Source organism: Belonocnema kinseyi, chromosome 5 (assembly GCF_010883055.1).
Source record: "Belonocnema kinseyi isolate 2016_QV_RU_SX_M_011 chromosome 5, B_treatae_v1, whole genome shotgun sequence".
NCBI classification, from domain to species: Eukaryota; Metazoa; Arthropoda; class Insecta; order Hymenoptera; family Cynipidae; genus Belonocnema; species Belonocnema kinseyi.
This window is the reverse complement of record NC_046661.1, coordinates 30,395,726-30,410,843: the sequence shown is the minus strand read 5'-3', so window position 1 is coordinate 30,410,843 and position 15,118 is coordinate 30,395,726. Positions and strand designations below refer to the sequence as shown.

Sequence of the window (15,118 nt, the reverse complement as noted above, 5' to 3'; positions counted from 1 at the left end):
GTTCTCCAACTCCGACGTCCCATGCCGCATCTAGGTTTATGATATCTTTGGGCACATTTGAGATTTGTGACAGGGTGGGAAGAGGGGGTTGATCGGGTTAGTAGTATCAGGGTTGGGTAGAGATGAAGAAAGGCAAGGCATGTTCCAGAACGCGACGATAGATAGAGGCAGGGAAGGATAGAAGGCTGGAGCGTTTGAATTGGATTCATGGCTAGCATAGCAAGTAAATTGCGGAAAAACGGATTTAAAGCAGGAAGTTTTTAGTACACCGAAAGGGGAGATAAAAAAATGAAGGGAAGGGGGAAGTACAGGAAACCCAGAAAAGGAGATATTAAGAGCAAAAAGCGTGGGATCAATTGAGACTTTTATTAAAAGGAAGAGAGGGGAAGCAGTGAAGAGAAGGACGATGTAGGTTCGAGATTAAAATATCCAAAAATGTTCAGATCGCCACCGGAAAAGCAAAGTTTTGTAGAGAAGGATGAGAATAGTGAGGGGGCTGAAAGAAACGCCGATGAAGCTAAAGATCCCATGAAAGAGGAAAGACTAAAGGATATTCGCCAAGTTATGATAGATGTAATGGGGATTTATAAAGAAAGCCAGGAGAAAGGGAGAAATAAATTAGACGGGAAATGGGTGACCTTAGGAAAAAAATAAAGAAATGGGAAGCGTCAGGGAACAGTTAGAGAAGAGGATACAGAGGGGCTCCAAACCTATTAGTACCCCCAGAGCCATCGTGGGTGTCGACTTCGATCCACCAGTGATGCCTCTCAGAATCAGTCCCCTGATCCTTTCCAGTCAAGACTTCACGGTAAACAGTTCGACCCTGCTCCGCCAGACCACCGCCGTATAGGGTAGTCTCGATCGCAGGATCGCTGTGTAGATCCACATAAGTGTCTCCAATTTCAAGTCCTAGTTTTTCCCTATGGCTCTCCTACAGAGCCAAAGAGTCGCTATAAGCTTCTTGCACTTGTTTTTTCAGGTGCTCGTTCTATGACAGCTTCTTATCCAAAAGGACTGCCAGATATTTGGCTCGTCCTTTGAGTTCCAGTTGTTGTCCAGCCAGTTTCAATATACTCGTCGTTCTCCACTTATACCTTCTGGTGAATACGACTGCGTCCGCCTTACTCAGATTGACTGATAGTCCACTCTTCTTACACGAGGAATCTACTATTCTTAATGCTTGTATGGGTGATAAAACACCTCCCTGCGGACATCTCGAGTCAACGGTTCCACACAAGGTGGTATTGCACATAGTCGTAGTTAGGTTTCTGTTGGCCAACATGTTACAGGTCCATTCCACCACTGCAATAGGCACACCGTGTGTGATTATAGTCGCTCTGATCACCTATACAGAGGTTTAGTTAAAGGTTCCTTCGATGTCCATAAAGAGTCCAATGGCGAGGCCTTTCTGCTTCAGTTGTCCTTCGATTAGGTTAACTACTGTGCTTAGGGCCGTCTCAGCCCAGTGACCAGCCCTATAGGCATGTTGTTGCTTGTAAAGTGGCCTATTTGATTAGACTTAACGTCAGACTGTATTGTGTATTCCAGCTCGAACTCTTATCTGTGAGTGATCCGACAGTGGGTTCATCTGAGGCTCTCCACTTCTTAAGGTTGTCTCTAAAACTATAGGCACAGAGAGTGATGTCAATGACTTCTTCCCTGAGCGAGTTACGAAATGTCGGGATATCCCCCGTATTAATAATATCTAAATTAGTGGTGATTAGGTATTCCTTTAAGATCCGTGACAATCACCATCAGGTCTCTAGAACATAGCTTGAGCAGCGGGACGATGTTGACTCCGTTCGCCAGTATGCAGGCCCTTGGATTGGCCGCCTTGGAGTGCCTATAACAAAATCGAGCCCATAGTTAGAACGGGGTAAGTCATTCAGGTTTTCCCCCGATCTTCCTGTACACCGACAAGCGCCTCCTGCCCCTGGTTGACCACCTTAAAGTTGTCATGTCCAAAGTGGTAGAAGGGCCTGTTGTTGAGGAACGCTACAGCCCTCGTCTGAAACTCAGGGATTTGCATAACTAGGAGATGTTTGATTCCTCCTCCCGTTGTGTCCTCTTCCTGAAGCCTGACAATTCGCCAGGACGCTGTCTTGAGTAAACGGTGGAATCTCTCCAACCGCCGGAGGACCATAGACGGGTCTTCCAGTTCACCCGAGTACCACGCCGTAGCCTTTACCATTTTCTGGAGCAATTCAACTCCACCCACCTTAAGAGGTGCGCCTTCCCAAGGCCTTGTCTCGACTACAGCTTTGTGTAGCCAAGCTTGAGCCGCTGATTCGGCTGCCACAAACACAAAGACCTCTACAGTGAGCATTCAGTCTGGGTAGCTCGCATCCATCACCATCACTCTCAGAGGGTCAGCCCTCTAAATGGCTGACAGTCCCCCCCCCCCTCTGACGACGACTCCCTGTCCGTGGGCCGCTAGACTGCCTTGTGCCTATTCACAGGCTTAGCTTCCCCAGGTGGGGTGCAATGGGAGGAATGGCGATGGAAGTAATACAGGAATTTATAACAGGAAAAGATAAGAAAGAGAGGAAAGAACAAAAAGAAGGATTAATAGTGGAAGAGGTAAACATGGGAGGAGAGAAGTGGAAGATAGTGGGGGTTTATGTGAACGGTGATTTATAGGAGAAAGCAGAGGAGATAAAAGAAATGACGGAAGGAAATAAATAAGAGGTTAGACCTATAATAGGTGGTGGTTTCAATGCGAGAATGGGAGATAGAGGAAGAAGGGAATGAAGAGAAGAGAGAGTAAGAAAGTCCAAAGATAAGGTACTGAATGGGGAGGGAAAGGAGCTGTTAAAGATCTTGGCGGAATTGTGATGGTTTATCTTAAACGAAATACAGAGGGAGATGAGGAGGGAGAATATACACGCTCAGGAGGAGAAAGGGGAACGATAATTGATTATGTGATAGAGGATGATGAGGTCAGAGACGAAAACAAGGAACTAAAGGTAGGAGATTATAATGATTTGGATCACTTTCCCTTAATAGTGACAATAGAGGGAGGAAAAAGTACACCAAACTCTCGCTTTCAGTCAAGTGTCGGGGATTGTCATCAAATAACCTTGAACTCATTTCGGAGGAATGGAAACGTAAACAGCGAGGTGACTGCAAGCGAGAGTTTGGTGTAATATCAATATGAATAAAAAGGGAGAAAAGGTAAAAAGTGCAGGAAAAGGAGATTGGTCAAAGCAAGAAAAATAACAATTTAGATAAAGGTCAGAAATATCAAAATGGGAGATGGAAATGTGGCCGAGATGGAAAAATTATAGGGGGAAAAAAGCGGATTAAAGTGCACCAACAAAAATTAAAGTTAGTAAAGTGGGAATAGAAGTGGATGGCATGAGGATTGTAAAGAGAAAAAGAAAGTCAGAAAGGAATGAAAAAAGTGGAGAAAAGAAAAATGTAACGGGGAAGAATATAGGAGAAAAAAGGAGTACAATGAGTTTTATGATCAAAAGAAAGAGGAAGAGAATAGAGAAAGCGGGGATGGAGGGAGAGAGAGAGCAGAAAAATAATCAATGAAGATACTGAAATGGTAGAATAGAACAAATATTTTTTGGATTTGTTAGGAAGAGTAGAGAGATAAGTTAGGAAGAGAGGACAATATGGCAGAGATAGAGCTAAAGAAAGGGACATAACAAAAGAAGAAATAGTCAAGAATAATGAAAGATGAAAAGGCACCTGGTATAGGAGAGATTCCAAGTGAAGTATGGAAATACACATATGGCGGGACGGAACTAAAAGGATGGGCCTGGATAATATGTAATCGAGTACGGAAAGAAAATTGGTTGCCAGAGTTATGGAAAATAGGAGCACTGATACCAATATTGAAGAAACACAAAGGAGAGGAGGTTATAAATTATAGGGAGTGTGACGCTGATACCAACACTGTATAAAGTATCTATAACTGTTTTGGCGGAGAGATTGAAGAAAGAAGTTAAGGAAAAAGGATCGAACCACCATATATAACATATATGCTTTGAACTATCTAGTAAATAAGAGGATTAAAGGGGAAAAGGGGCAATGATAGCAATATTCGTGGACTTAAAATCAGCGTTTCATTAGATCGGAGCGACATAGATAAATTTAAGGTGAAAAGGGTGGCAAAAGAGGGATTGATTAATAGAGTTTTAGACATTTTTAGAGAAAAAAAAACAGGGTAAATGTAGGAGAGTAAGTAGGAGATAGTTTCTGGTTGGTGAGAGGAGTTAGGCTTGGATTTCTTCTGATGAAGAAGGGATGGCGGGGTTAATTACGGGATTACAGAAATACTTAATTTAGAAAAAGTTGAATTTAAATGTAGGAAAGACAAAAATAATGAGGTTTAGAAAAGGAAGGGGAAGAAAGAAAGAATGGACGGGGGGATGGAAAGGAATAAAGTTAGAAGAAGTAAAAGAGTTTAAATATTTGAGATATATCTTGCAAACGAATGGAGATCATAGAGCTCATATAAGAGAAAGGATAAAAAAGTAGCAGGATTAATGAAACAGATATGGGGCATAGAAAAAAGAAGGTTAAAAAAATCGGAGAAGAATGTAGTTATTCGATACGTTGGTATGGTCGGTATTAGGTTATGGAGCAGAGATGAGGGGATGGAAAGGAAGGAAAGATATTGAGAGTTTACAAGAAAGGTCTATAAGATGGAAACTAGGGTTAGACTGGAGGACGCCAGAATATATGGTGAAAGAAGAAGCGCAAAGGAATAAATTAAGTATTACAGCGGGAAAGAGGGCATGGAAATTTGAGACGAAGCTGAAGGAGGGAAAAGGGAAGGAAGTTTGCGAGAAAGTGTTTGATGGAGGTAGAAGAGAGGAGAGGGAGGGCGATAGGATTAACGTAATGGGAAGAAGCAAGCAGGGAGTTCCTTAATGCTAGACATAAAAGACAGGATTAAAGTAAATTATGAAGAATTTGAACAAAGTGAGAGGGAAAGACAATTAATAGAAAGATGGGGTATGATTGAGGAATCGAAATACGATACATGGTATAAAATGATAAAAAAGGAAGGAGTACCAAAGTATTTATAAAGGGATCGGGAGAGAGAAGGTGGACCAGAATAGCAATATTTGGTTTGGGAAACAATGTAAGGGAGGGGATGTATTGGGAAAAAGAAGAGAACAAAAAGTGTAGAATATGTAAATGGAAGGAGAATACATGGGAGCATGTATAGGAAGGATGCAAGAGAGGAATGGAGGATAAAGGAAGCTGGCAGGATAATGTGGTTAAGATTCTAGGGGAGGATGGGTTAGGAGAAGAATGCATGAAGGAGGTGGAGGGTGCTAAAGGAACATATGAGAAAGGATGAAAGAATGCATGTGAAGAAAAATTGCAAATTGGAGGTACAATAAAAGTGACAGAAAAAAGAAACGGAAGTCGCTTAGGTTAGAAGCGTACATTGTAAGTAACGGTTACGTAATAACATAAGTCGACTAAGATGCGTTTTCGTTCTCATTCTCTCTTTCGCTGGCACTCTCGCTTTCGATCGCTCGCTCACTCGTTTGCTAACACGTCCTAAATTGCGCTATAGCAGGAAATTTAAATAAGGATCTAGATATAAGAGGGAAGTTACAATGAACAAGGGAGTTTTACCGATTTAGGGGCTGACGGTGGACCTATACCAAGGGATTCCGAACTATTTTGTCTCTCTCTGTTTTATCACGCCTGAGTTCACATCGGAAATCCCCCTGCAGTTTCCCTCACCTATCCCCGCGGTGCGACGTCAATTCTCGGAAGAACTAACTCTGGGAGCATTATTCCCAGGGTTCAATGTAATTTGATTGCTCTTTATACTAAATTGAATAAGGTATAAACTGAGTAATGCTTAAAATCGGAAACCCGTTTAAATTGATAATCTGAATCTAATCCAAAAATTTTAAATTATGATCATTACAAATATAAAAAATTTAATGAGATTTAAATATAAATCGTTCAGAAATTAGGAAACTCAAACATTATGAATATAAAGTTAAACAACGTTGAAATCCCAACAGATGAATGTTTTGATATTTTATAACTGAAACCATTCAATTTTAGGATTCTAGAAATTAATAGTACTTGAATTGCGATAGTTTGAAAATGTGAAACTTCCATCTTTAAAGTCCGAAAAAAAGTTAAATTTTCACAGCTGAGAAGAATGAAAAACTCAGTTTATAAGTTGAAAGTATTAAAGCTGCTCTGTTAATCTACTTTTTTAAATTTTAAAAATTTTAAATAGAAAGTTTTTCACATATTTTAAAGCATTGAAAGTGGGGAACTTTCAACTCTGAAAGGTTTGAAAATTACCATTAGCGGTGAGTTGATTAATTCGATCTGTCAATCTCTTCTTCTCCTCCAGAGTTGATTCAAGTATTCGTTGAAGATCCAACTTCTCAAGTTTGCTTGTATCCATGTCACTTTTTAACTCTTGTGCTCTTCGCCTCTCTTCGATTAATTCACTTTCAAGAGCGTGTACCTGCGACATAACATCTTCCAACTTTTCCTAATGAAATTTAAAAAAAATATAATTTGGACGCTATAATAAATTATGTTGTTTTCATTTTTGGAATTCTGCCTACTTTACCTGCAACCTACAAACTCTTCTATTGTTTTCTTTGACGGTTGTATTACAGTCGGCTTCTACAGCCAATGCGATGTGGTCAATGTCTCTCAATTCTTTTTCTAATTCTTCATTCCGCTCTGCTAACTTCAGCGCTTGGGACATTGCTTCGTGCTGTTTATTCAATGCATCTATGATGATAAAAATGTTATAAAAGTTTAATGAAGTGTCTTAGCAAGAATAATGATAAATCTCATTTTCTCAATTCAGTAAGAAAATAAAATTAAAAAACGAGTTTAATTGATTTTCAACTCAATTTTCAATTTTAAGAAAAGTTCCACAAGTTTTCTTCACACTTCTATAATTTTCAAATATAGTATAATTCATTTAACGGCAAAACAAGAAAAAATATTAAAAAGCGCCAATAAAAAGCACATCATTTTGATTTGATAATACAAATTCCTGCTCAAAACGAATCTAAATTATCACCTTTAAGTTGACGTTCCAAATCGCATTTTGCTTGCTGCAAAATTGTCGAATCGATGCCCTCACAATAATTTCGTAAGCTGTAACTTTTCTCAGAGTTTTTACAAAAACAGTCTTTAGAAACTGCGCTGTAAGGTCGGCCATCTTCAAGTATTTCCCTCAATCGGGAAATTTCCTTTTCCTTTAACGCTAGCTACAAAATTACATATAAAAATAAATTGGTTAAAACAAAACACTTCTTCACAGAAAATTCTTCATATTCAGAATAATAAAGCAATCATTTGAAAAGTCCCACTGTATGAATGCTTAAATGCAGAACTCCCAAAATATAGCCTCTGCCAATTTGCGCATGCTTAGTGAAACAACAAACTATTGGTTTGGACAATGGATTCTAGTGGAAACTATGTATTTTACGTGAAAAAATAATCAGAGATATCTATGAAACGATGTTACAACATACTGCAACAAGGATTTCGTGGGGAATTTAACATTTTGCGGTTTCTAAACAGGTGTTTAAAGTATATATATTTTCTCTATCTTGCGTTTTAATACTATTGGAATTTTCAATTTTTTCATATCAAACTCAATAAATAAATTAAAAACGAGTTCTGTCAAAAAAAGTTACAAACAAATGTTGTAGGAATGTTTAAACACTGAAAATCCTCCAACAACTTTTCCCCATATTTTGCGTTGTTAACTGGCTCAAAATTTGAATTTTCGATTTTCTGCATACTACTTTTGATAAATAAAACCAAAATGACGAGTCCTTTTTAAAATTGGTCCAAAGAAATTTTGTAGTACTTCTAAAAAGCTATAATTGCTCTTTAATACTGTTTTTCGTATTTTGCGTCGTTTGGTTCGAAATTAGAATGTTGTTGAGTCAAATTTTGGATAATTCTAATACTTTTTCAATCATAAAGGATGAAAATTAGACGTGTGCAAAAAAATTCGATCCGTGCCACGTTTAGTTCGAATTTTTTGATTCGATCGGTCTGTCGCTCAAATGTCGAAAAACAAACTTCGCTGAGCGCTTTGGTCGATTCGAATTTTTCAATTCGATCGGCCCGTCGCTCAAATGTCCAAAACCGAACTTCAACGCGTGCTATCTTTGCTTCGAATTTTTCAAATCGATGGGATCCTCGCTCGAATGTTGAAAACCGAAATTCGACGCGCACTCTCGTCGGATCTGATTTTTCAATTTGATCGGCCCGTCGCTCGAGTGTCCAAAATCGAACTTCGACGCGTGCTATCGTCGGTTCGAATTTTTCGATTCGATCGGACCCTCGCTCGAATGTTGAAAACCGAAATTTGACGCGCACAGTCGTCCGTTCAAATTTTTCAATTCGATCGGTCCGTCGCTCAAATGTCGAAAACCGAACTCCGACGCGTGCTTCCGTCGGATCGAATTTTTCGTTTCGATCGGCCCGTCGATCAAATGTCGAAAATCCGACATTCGATCCGTGCTACGGTCGGATCTGTTTTTCGATTCAAATGGCTCGTCAATTGAATCTCGACAATCCAATATGCCACTGACAAAAGGTATTTTAAGTTTCTAACTCATAATTATGATTCCAAAAATCTAAATCGATGCATACAGAAAGCAGATTGAAGATCCAAAGAGACATGAAGACAATACTGTGTCAATGTGCTGATTACTTTTACGCGACCTATTTATAGTTCTACAATAAAAAAACGTGTCATTAATTTTTAATTCATTATTAAAAAGTTCTTATGCGATAAAAAGTAGCTAGTAATATAAATTCCTTATATGTTATTCATGTTAAAATTTGTAGAATGTTTTTACAGGCTTTTTTCAATAATTTGTATATCATTAAATTTAAATTTTTATCAATTGTATCCTATAATATTTTTATGCAATATTATAAATAGAAAAGTGGAATTGATTTAATTGATTTTAACTAAAAGTTATTTGCAGATGGCATTTTCTTTTTGAGAACAGCTGTTCGGCATCTTAAAAACAATTTAAAAACAAATATACAATAAATTATAATCATAAATTATAATAATAGTTTAAAATGTCCTTCCTAATATAATTTAAATATTAAAAATTGATAAAATATTATTGTTTTCCAATTAGTCGCTTACAATGTCGAACTTGTTAGTATTGGGCCTTCCCATTCATATCCTTAGTTTAACTTGTGTTGAAACTGTTAAAAGCTCCAGATTTCATCATTTAAAGTATTCAAAACTCAACGCCAACCAAAAACAGGCAAAATTAAGCTCTTCTGAATTTAAAAACTTCCAACAATTCCAGATTAAAACTTCAAAAGTTTGCTATTCAAAAATCTATTTAATTGTCTAATAATGAATACGTTTGAAAATGAAAGTCTTCTAATTTCAACACGTTTTATTTTAAGGGTTTCAAAATAAACATTATCGTAAAATAAAACATTCCAAATTTTAAAGTATTAAATTTTCAAACTTTAATTGTACAAATTTAGTGGCAAGAGCTAAAAAAGTACCCTAGCTTTGATTATTTATTAACCAGCCGTGAAGTTGGCCTCCCGAAGTTCACATTATTTAAATTTTCTTTTTGCATACGTTTGTACTGTTTGCACATTCAATATTTTCGTTTGTACCCTCCTAGTTACGAAACTAGGGGCGAAATTGATTTTAGGGAGGTGGGGTAACTTCAAGCATCCTCCCACAATTCATATTTCTTAAATTTTGTTTTTGCATACATTTGTACGTCGTTTTTGCTGCTTGTACTGTTTGTACATTTAATGTTTTCGTTTGTACCCACTTGGTTGCCCGGCTAGGGTAAAATCAAAGTTTCGTGGCATTCCCCGAAATTTGAATTTTTCTTTTTGCTAACGTTTGTACATCGTTTGTACTACGTGGACATTTCATATTTTCGTTTGCACCCTTTTGGTTGCTCGACTAGGGGAAAATACGAATTTAGTGCCATCCCTCCGAAATTTAAATTTTCGAATTTTTCTTTTTGCTAACGTTTGTACGTTGTTTGTACAGTTAATATTTTTTGTACCGTCTTGGTTTCCCGCACAGCGTGAGAATCAAAATTTCGTGTCATCAACACAAATTTCGAAAATTTCAACGTTTTTTTTATATCTTTCAATCAAAATGGCAGATAAAAAACCGGCACCGCTAAATGTTCAGAAGTAAAAAAAGATTTCCACTCGTATCAATAGCAGCATTTCGATACTTGGCTATACAAGCCTTATCAGTTCAAAGCGAAAGATTATTTTCAATTACTGGTAACAATGTTACTCCAAAGGAAGAACGTTTGCTTTCTAAGCATGTGACGCAGCTGTCTCTACTTACAACCAATTTGCGCAGAAGGAAGATATCAATCCTTGCTTGCGATATTTTCTATCATTTAACCCTAGAAAGACATACCTCCATTTTCGATCTAATAAGACATTCTGGGTCACTGTGATCCTGCGTAATTTTTGATGAGTTGCTTATGAGGTGCTTATGAGGTGTTTTTGAACTAAAGTTGAAACATAGGAAAATATATTCCAGTAATAGGAAGTTGCTACGTTCATTATTAGTATTTTTTTTAAATCGTTGAAAATTTGTTCTTTCTTTATTTTCATGTCATTTCTCTAAAAAGTAATAACTTTTTAAATATTAAATAATTTGAGCCCTCAATATACAGTTTTACTGTAAAAATATGATACATTATCGTAAAAATTAGTTCATAAATGGATCATTAAAAAAAGGTATTTATTTCGCATACTGGTGAAGGGCCTTTTTTAAATGAAAATCAAGGCATTTTCATAGATAAAATCCATACTTTATTCAAGTTTATTGATTTTTATAAAGTGCAGAGCTTTTACACGTCAGAAAATTGGAAGTAGTTTAGTAAAAAAATAATCTTACTCAAGTAGATAAGTGCCATTAGTCCATTCTTGCGTAATTGGTACACATGTATACATGATGTTCATCGCACATTGGGCACCTGATAAATGATCAGTTTCTTACCATTTTTAAGAAAAAACCAAATCCATAATTTAAAACCACTTTACTTAAACTTTTTGAACACTTTTTCAAATTTTTTCACGAAAAAAAACACTTGTAATGCTGTACAAAGTACACTTCAGTCACACCAGGGTCACGGTGACCCTACGTTCACTTAGAACAGCTATCAAGCCAACACCGACGCTCGCCTCCGCCGGGAAAGCAACGGTAGCTATAGCCTACATTCGAAACCGATTTATGATGACGTCACAAGTTCCATTCTCTAGCGCGCTAAAAGGATATCACACGCTTTAGTCATCAAACAGGGTGCAATTGACCCGGAATGACTTTCTAGGGTTAAATGTAAAGGTTTTTAGTATAACTCAAACGACTTATTATTAAATTTTATTTCCATTTGAAGTTTTTTCGACGGATAGAAAGTCCTTTAGTTTTCAGTTTTGATTGAAATCTTAAATTCTCACCATGTTAGATTAATATAATAACATACTTTATTTGAATGTAGCATCATTAAAACTTCAAGTTACATGCAGTGTTCAGGAAGTTCTTCAAAAAAATGTATTAATTACAGATTCATATAATTAGTGAAAATAGATACTTATTACATTTACATATACTGATTAATGTCCTAGAAGTTTCTGAATAGTTCCTTTTTTATATACGAATTGCGGAAGCATATCATATGTAATAAAAAAATATAAGTATTTCAAAAAAATAAATCAATGTTGTCATTACTACTTATCACAATATTCAAAAATGGAAAATTTCAAATTGTCTTGCCAACGTCCAGCCAAATATCGGCGGATCAGTGCTGACGCAGTACTGGGTGAATTGTTCATGTCATCGTCTAGCCAAGATTTGGGGAACGATTACTGTCGCAGTACTAGGGGAATGGCAGTCGAATTACTGTGCCAATACTGGCAAAAAACAAATATATATATATATATATATTCCCGCCTGTCACGCGGGAGACCGGGGCCCGATTCCCCGCCGGAGAGCCATTCGGTTCGGTTTTGATTCCTCTAGAATCAAACCGAAGGGACTCTGATAAAGCCACCGAACGCGTCCTCAGGTTGCGGATAGAAGGTCCTTGTACCAAAGGTTTCTGCTAAATATGGTTACAAAAATAAATAGGCAGAAAGCTGAATGGCACCTGGATGAAATGTCTAGAACGGCGAATCTGGGATACCGGACGACCTCTCAGAGTACGTAGCTTTATCCTTGCATGCAGAGCTCTACAAGGATGGACAAACCCCTTTCCCTAGCTTCTCGTGGGAACAACAATGACAACATCAAACATAGTTGTAGTAAGTGCGGTTCAAAACAACAGAACGCGCAGGGCTCCCGACAATGGGTCGGCCAACAATGCCGACCAATCCAGAGCTGGGGGAGCCAATAAAAATGGATTCACTGCGATGGATCGGCGGGATCTCGCAACCTTTGGGTGGACGGAGTGACTGAATCACGACTTGCTAGAGTGCTACGATGCGAGTATGGCCCCTAAACGGGGTTACATGGCACGGCTGCATGCTCTGTGGTGCGAGAAACACCCGGAGCTATCGCACTTTTCGCAGCAACGTCTGCGAAACCATGCCGAACTACTCCGAAAAAGGGGCTATGTAAGCGGTACGCCTATTCTACCACAGCTAGAACAAGCCGGCAACGGAGAAAGAGAGGCGACACTAAGACCAACCGCGGGCAGGCATCCAATATAGGAAGAGCGATGCTTTATGACCCGGAGAAACATCAACACCAAGGTTTCTCTCAAGCCTAAAGATCTGGCTGAAATAGATGAAGAGCTTCGTGGACATTTTTCCGGAGAATCTGACCTCTGGGCTATCAATTATTGTGTGTATAATGCAGCGAGAGCTTTGGCCGATGCGAACCGTAAAACAAAACCAACGGTTGATCATAAGACCAAAAGACGAATGCATCAACTTGCAATAAAGATAGGCTGGGCAAGACAGTACGCGTCCCGCATTCACTGTGTGATTAACTACATCACATCTGGCAGGAATTTTCCCGCCAAGGTTCGAAAGTTCGCGCGCGAACTCCGGACCCGTTATCACACACTTAACAAGTCAAAGCTGCTGACCATCAGGCAGCATATTGTTGAGAGAATACGGATACTATCTGACTCTAAAAGAAGTGTAGAGCGGAGGGAGAGGTGGGTCAGAGAAAATCAACAGTTTCTCTCTGACCCATCAGGACTCTTCCAAGGCCCTCCAGTTACTGTCGAGCATCCACCCAAACCAGAGGAGGTCGAAGTATTTTGGAGAGAAATCTACGAAGTGCAGCACAGACTGGACGAAGACTCAGAAAATATAAATAGCTTCAAGGAGTTATGTGTTTCCCTCATAACACCTGAGAAAGAATTCCCATCCATCACTACCGAGGAGGTGAAAAAAGTATTAAGAGGGATGAAGAACTATTCCGCACCGGGACCAGATTTGATCAAAACCTTCGGATGGAAGAAGTTTTCTTCAACCCATCAGCATTTGGCCCGTATTTTCACCTCATATTTGAAGTCGGAGGAGCCGATTCCGGACTGGTTGGTGGAAGGGCGCACAATACTCCTGCCGAAAATAGGCAACTTAGCTGACCCCAACAATTACAGGCCAATAACTTGTCTGAACACACTTTATAAGATATTCACAGCTATCCTAAATGATAGGCTTGTTCGAGCAATTGAACCTGTGTGGCAAGAAATGTATCAACAACGAGGCTCAAAGAAAGGCGTAGACGGATGTCAGGAGAACCTGCTCATCGATAGATGTGTCTGTAAAGATGCAGCATTCCACCAGCGTGACCTATCGATGGCCTGGATTGATTATCGAAAAGCTTTCGATTCGACCTCCAATAGACTTATCATCTGTCTTTTGGAAATCTTAAAGGTTCATCCGCAAATAGTTAGGTGCATAGAGAGATTGATGCCGCTTTGGAAAACCAGATTTACTATCTCATCTGGAAAAAATCGTGTGACAACTAACAAGGTCACCTTTCAGAGAGGTTTCTTCCAGGGCGACACCATGAGCCCACTCCTCTTTTGCCTTAAATTATTGCCACTATCTCTAGCACTTCGCCATTCCGAAGGGTACTTGTGCGGCAAACCTGCAGATCGCAAGTACAAGGTCAGTCATGTATTTTCCATGGACGATCTTAAGATCTATGCTAAAAACAAAGAGCAACTACATCTAGCTTTAGGGATTGTCGAACGATATACTAAGGAAATTCGAATGGAATTAGAGTTAGACAAATACGCCAAGGTTTATTTGAAGCGAGGAAAACTCAGTGGCATCCCTGAAGATCCTAAGGTCGTTGATAGAAGCGCTATACGACAGCTTTGCGCTGTAGAGACTTATACATAGCTGGGCGTGCCAGAGAGCCCCATTCAGGATGTGACATCTATAAAGGATACTCTCCGAAGCAGATACAAACGCTTGCCGTCCCGGAAGTACTCTATTCATTTGGTGTAGTTCCATGGACGAAGAACGAGCTCAGATCCCTTGATATCGTGACAAGAAAGGTTATGAACATGAACAAAAGCATGCATCTTAAGTCTTCCGTCCCGCGACTGTACACCTCACGCCGTCAAGGTGGTCGCGGAATATTGAGTCTTGAATGTCTTCATAACGGGATTATTCTGGGTACAGCACATAGAATTTCAAATGGAAATGGAAATGGAAAAGGAGCGTTTCTGTACAAAGGAGCGGAGGAGGCCGCTGAAACTCTCGGCCTTAACTTCAGTATTAGGGGTGAGAAAAATGCATCAAATCTTATCTATCTGGAGTACTCACTCAGAGGTGTTAATAAAGCACTCTTAGTGCCGCATTGTGCCTTTGAATGTAGGTCGTTCCCGCGTGAGTTGGACAACTAGATAGTATGTGAGCTAAATGCTCAGGGTGTGCATGGCACGCCCTGCAGCTATCATCGGGAATGTTTTGGCTCAAAATGTGGCGACGGTATGTTAAGGTGGAAATGACACCGTCTTTGCATGCAAAATGAAACCCTCCGTATCAGACTTCAATCCGGGCGATTTAAGGAAAGCAAACGTTAGCTCACAAGACATTGACTGATCCTTCACATTTCTGTGGATGATACCGTGCATCCTCTTATCGA

The 15,118-nt window shown here is 39.1% G+C and overlaps 1 protein-coding gene across 3 annotated transcripts in view; it reads right to left on the bottom strand.

Moving 5' to 3' along the window:
- The window catches only part of LOC117172335 (centrosomal protein of 135 kDa), a 316,377-nt gene that overhangs the window by 289,468 nt on the left and 11,791 nt on the right, over positions 1-15,118 (bottom strand). For all 3 annotated transcript variants that reach the window (XM_033360139.1, XM_033360138.1, XM_033360140.1), the window contains 3 exons: positions 7,043-7,232; positions 6,578-6,744; positions 6,301-6,496 (listed from right to left, as the gene is read on the bottom strand). In XM_033360139.1, coding sequence (XP_033216030.1) covers positions 6,301-6,496; positions 6,578-6,744; positions 7,043-7,232 — 553 coding nt within the window. The remainder of the gene's footprint in view (positions 1-6,300; positions 6,497-6,577; positions 6,745-7,042; positions 7,233-15,118) is intronic.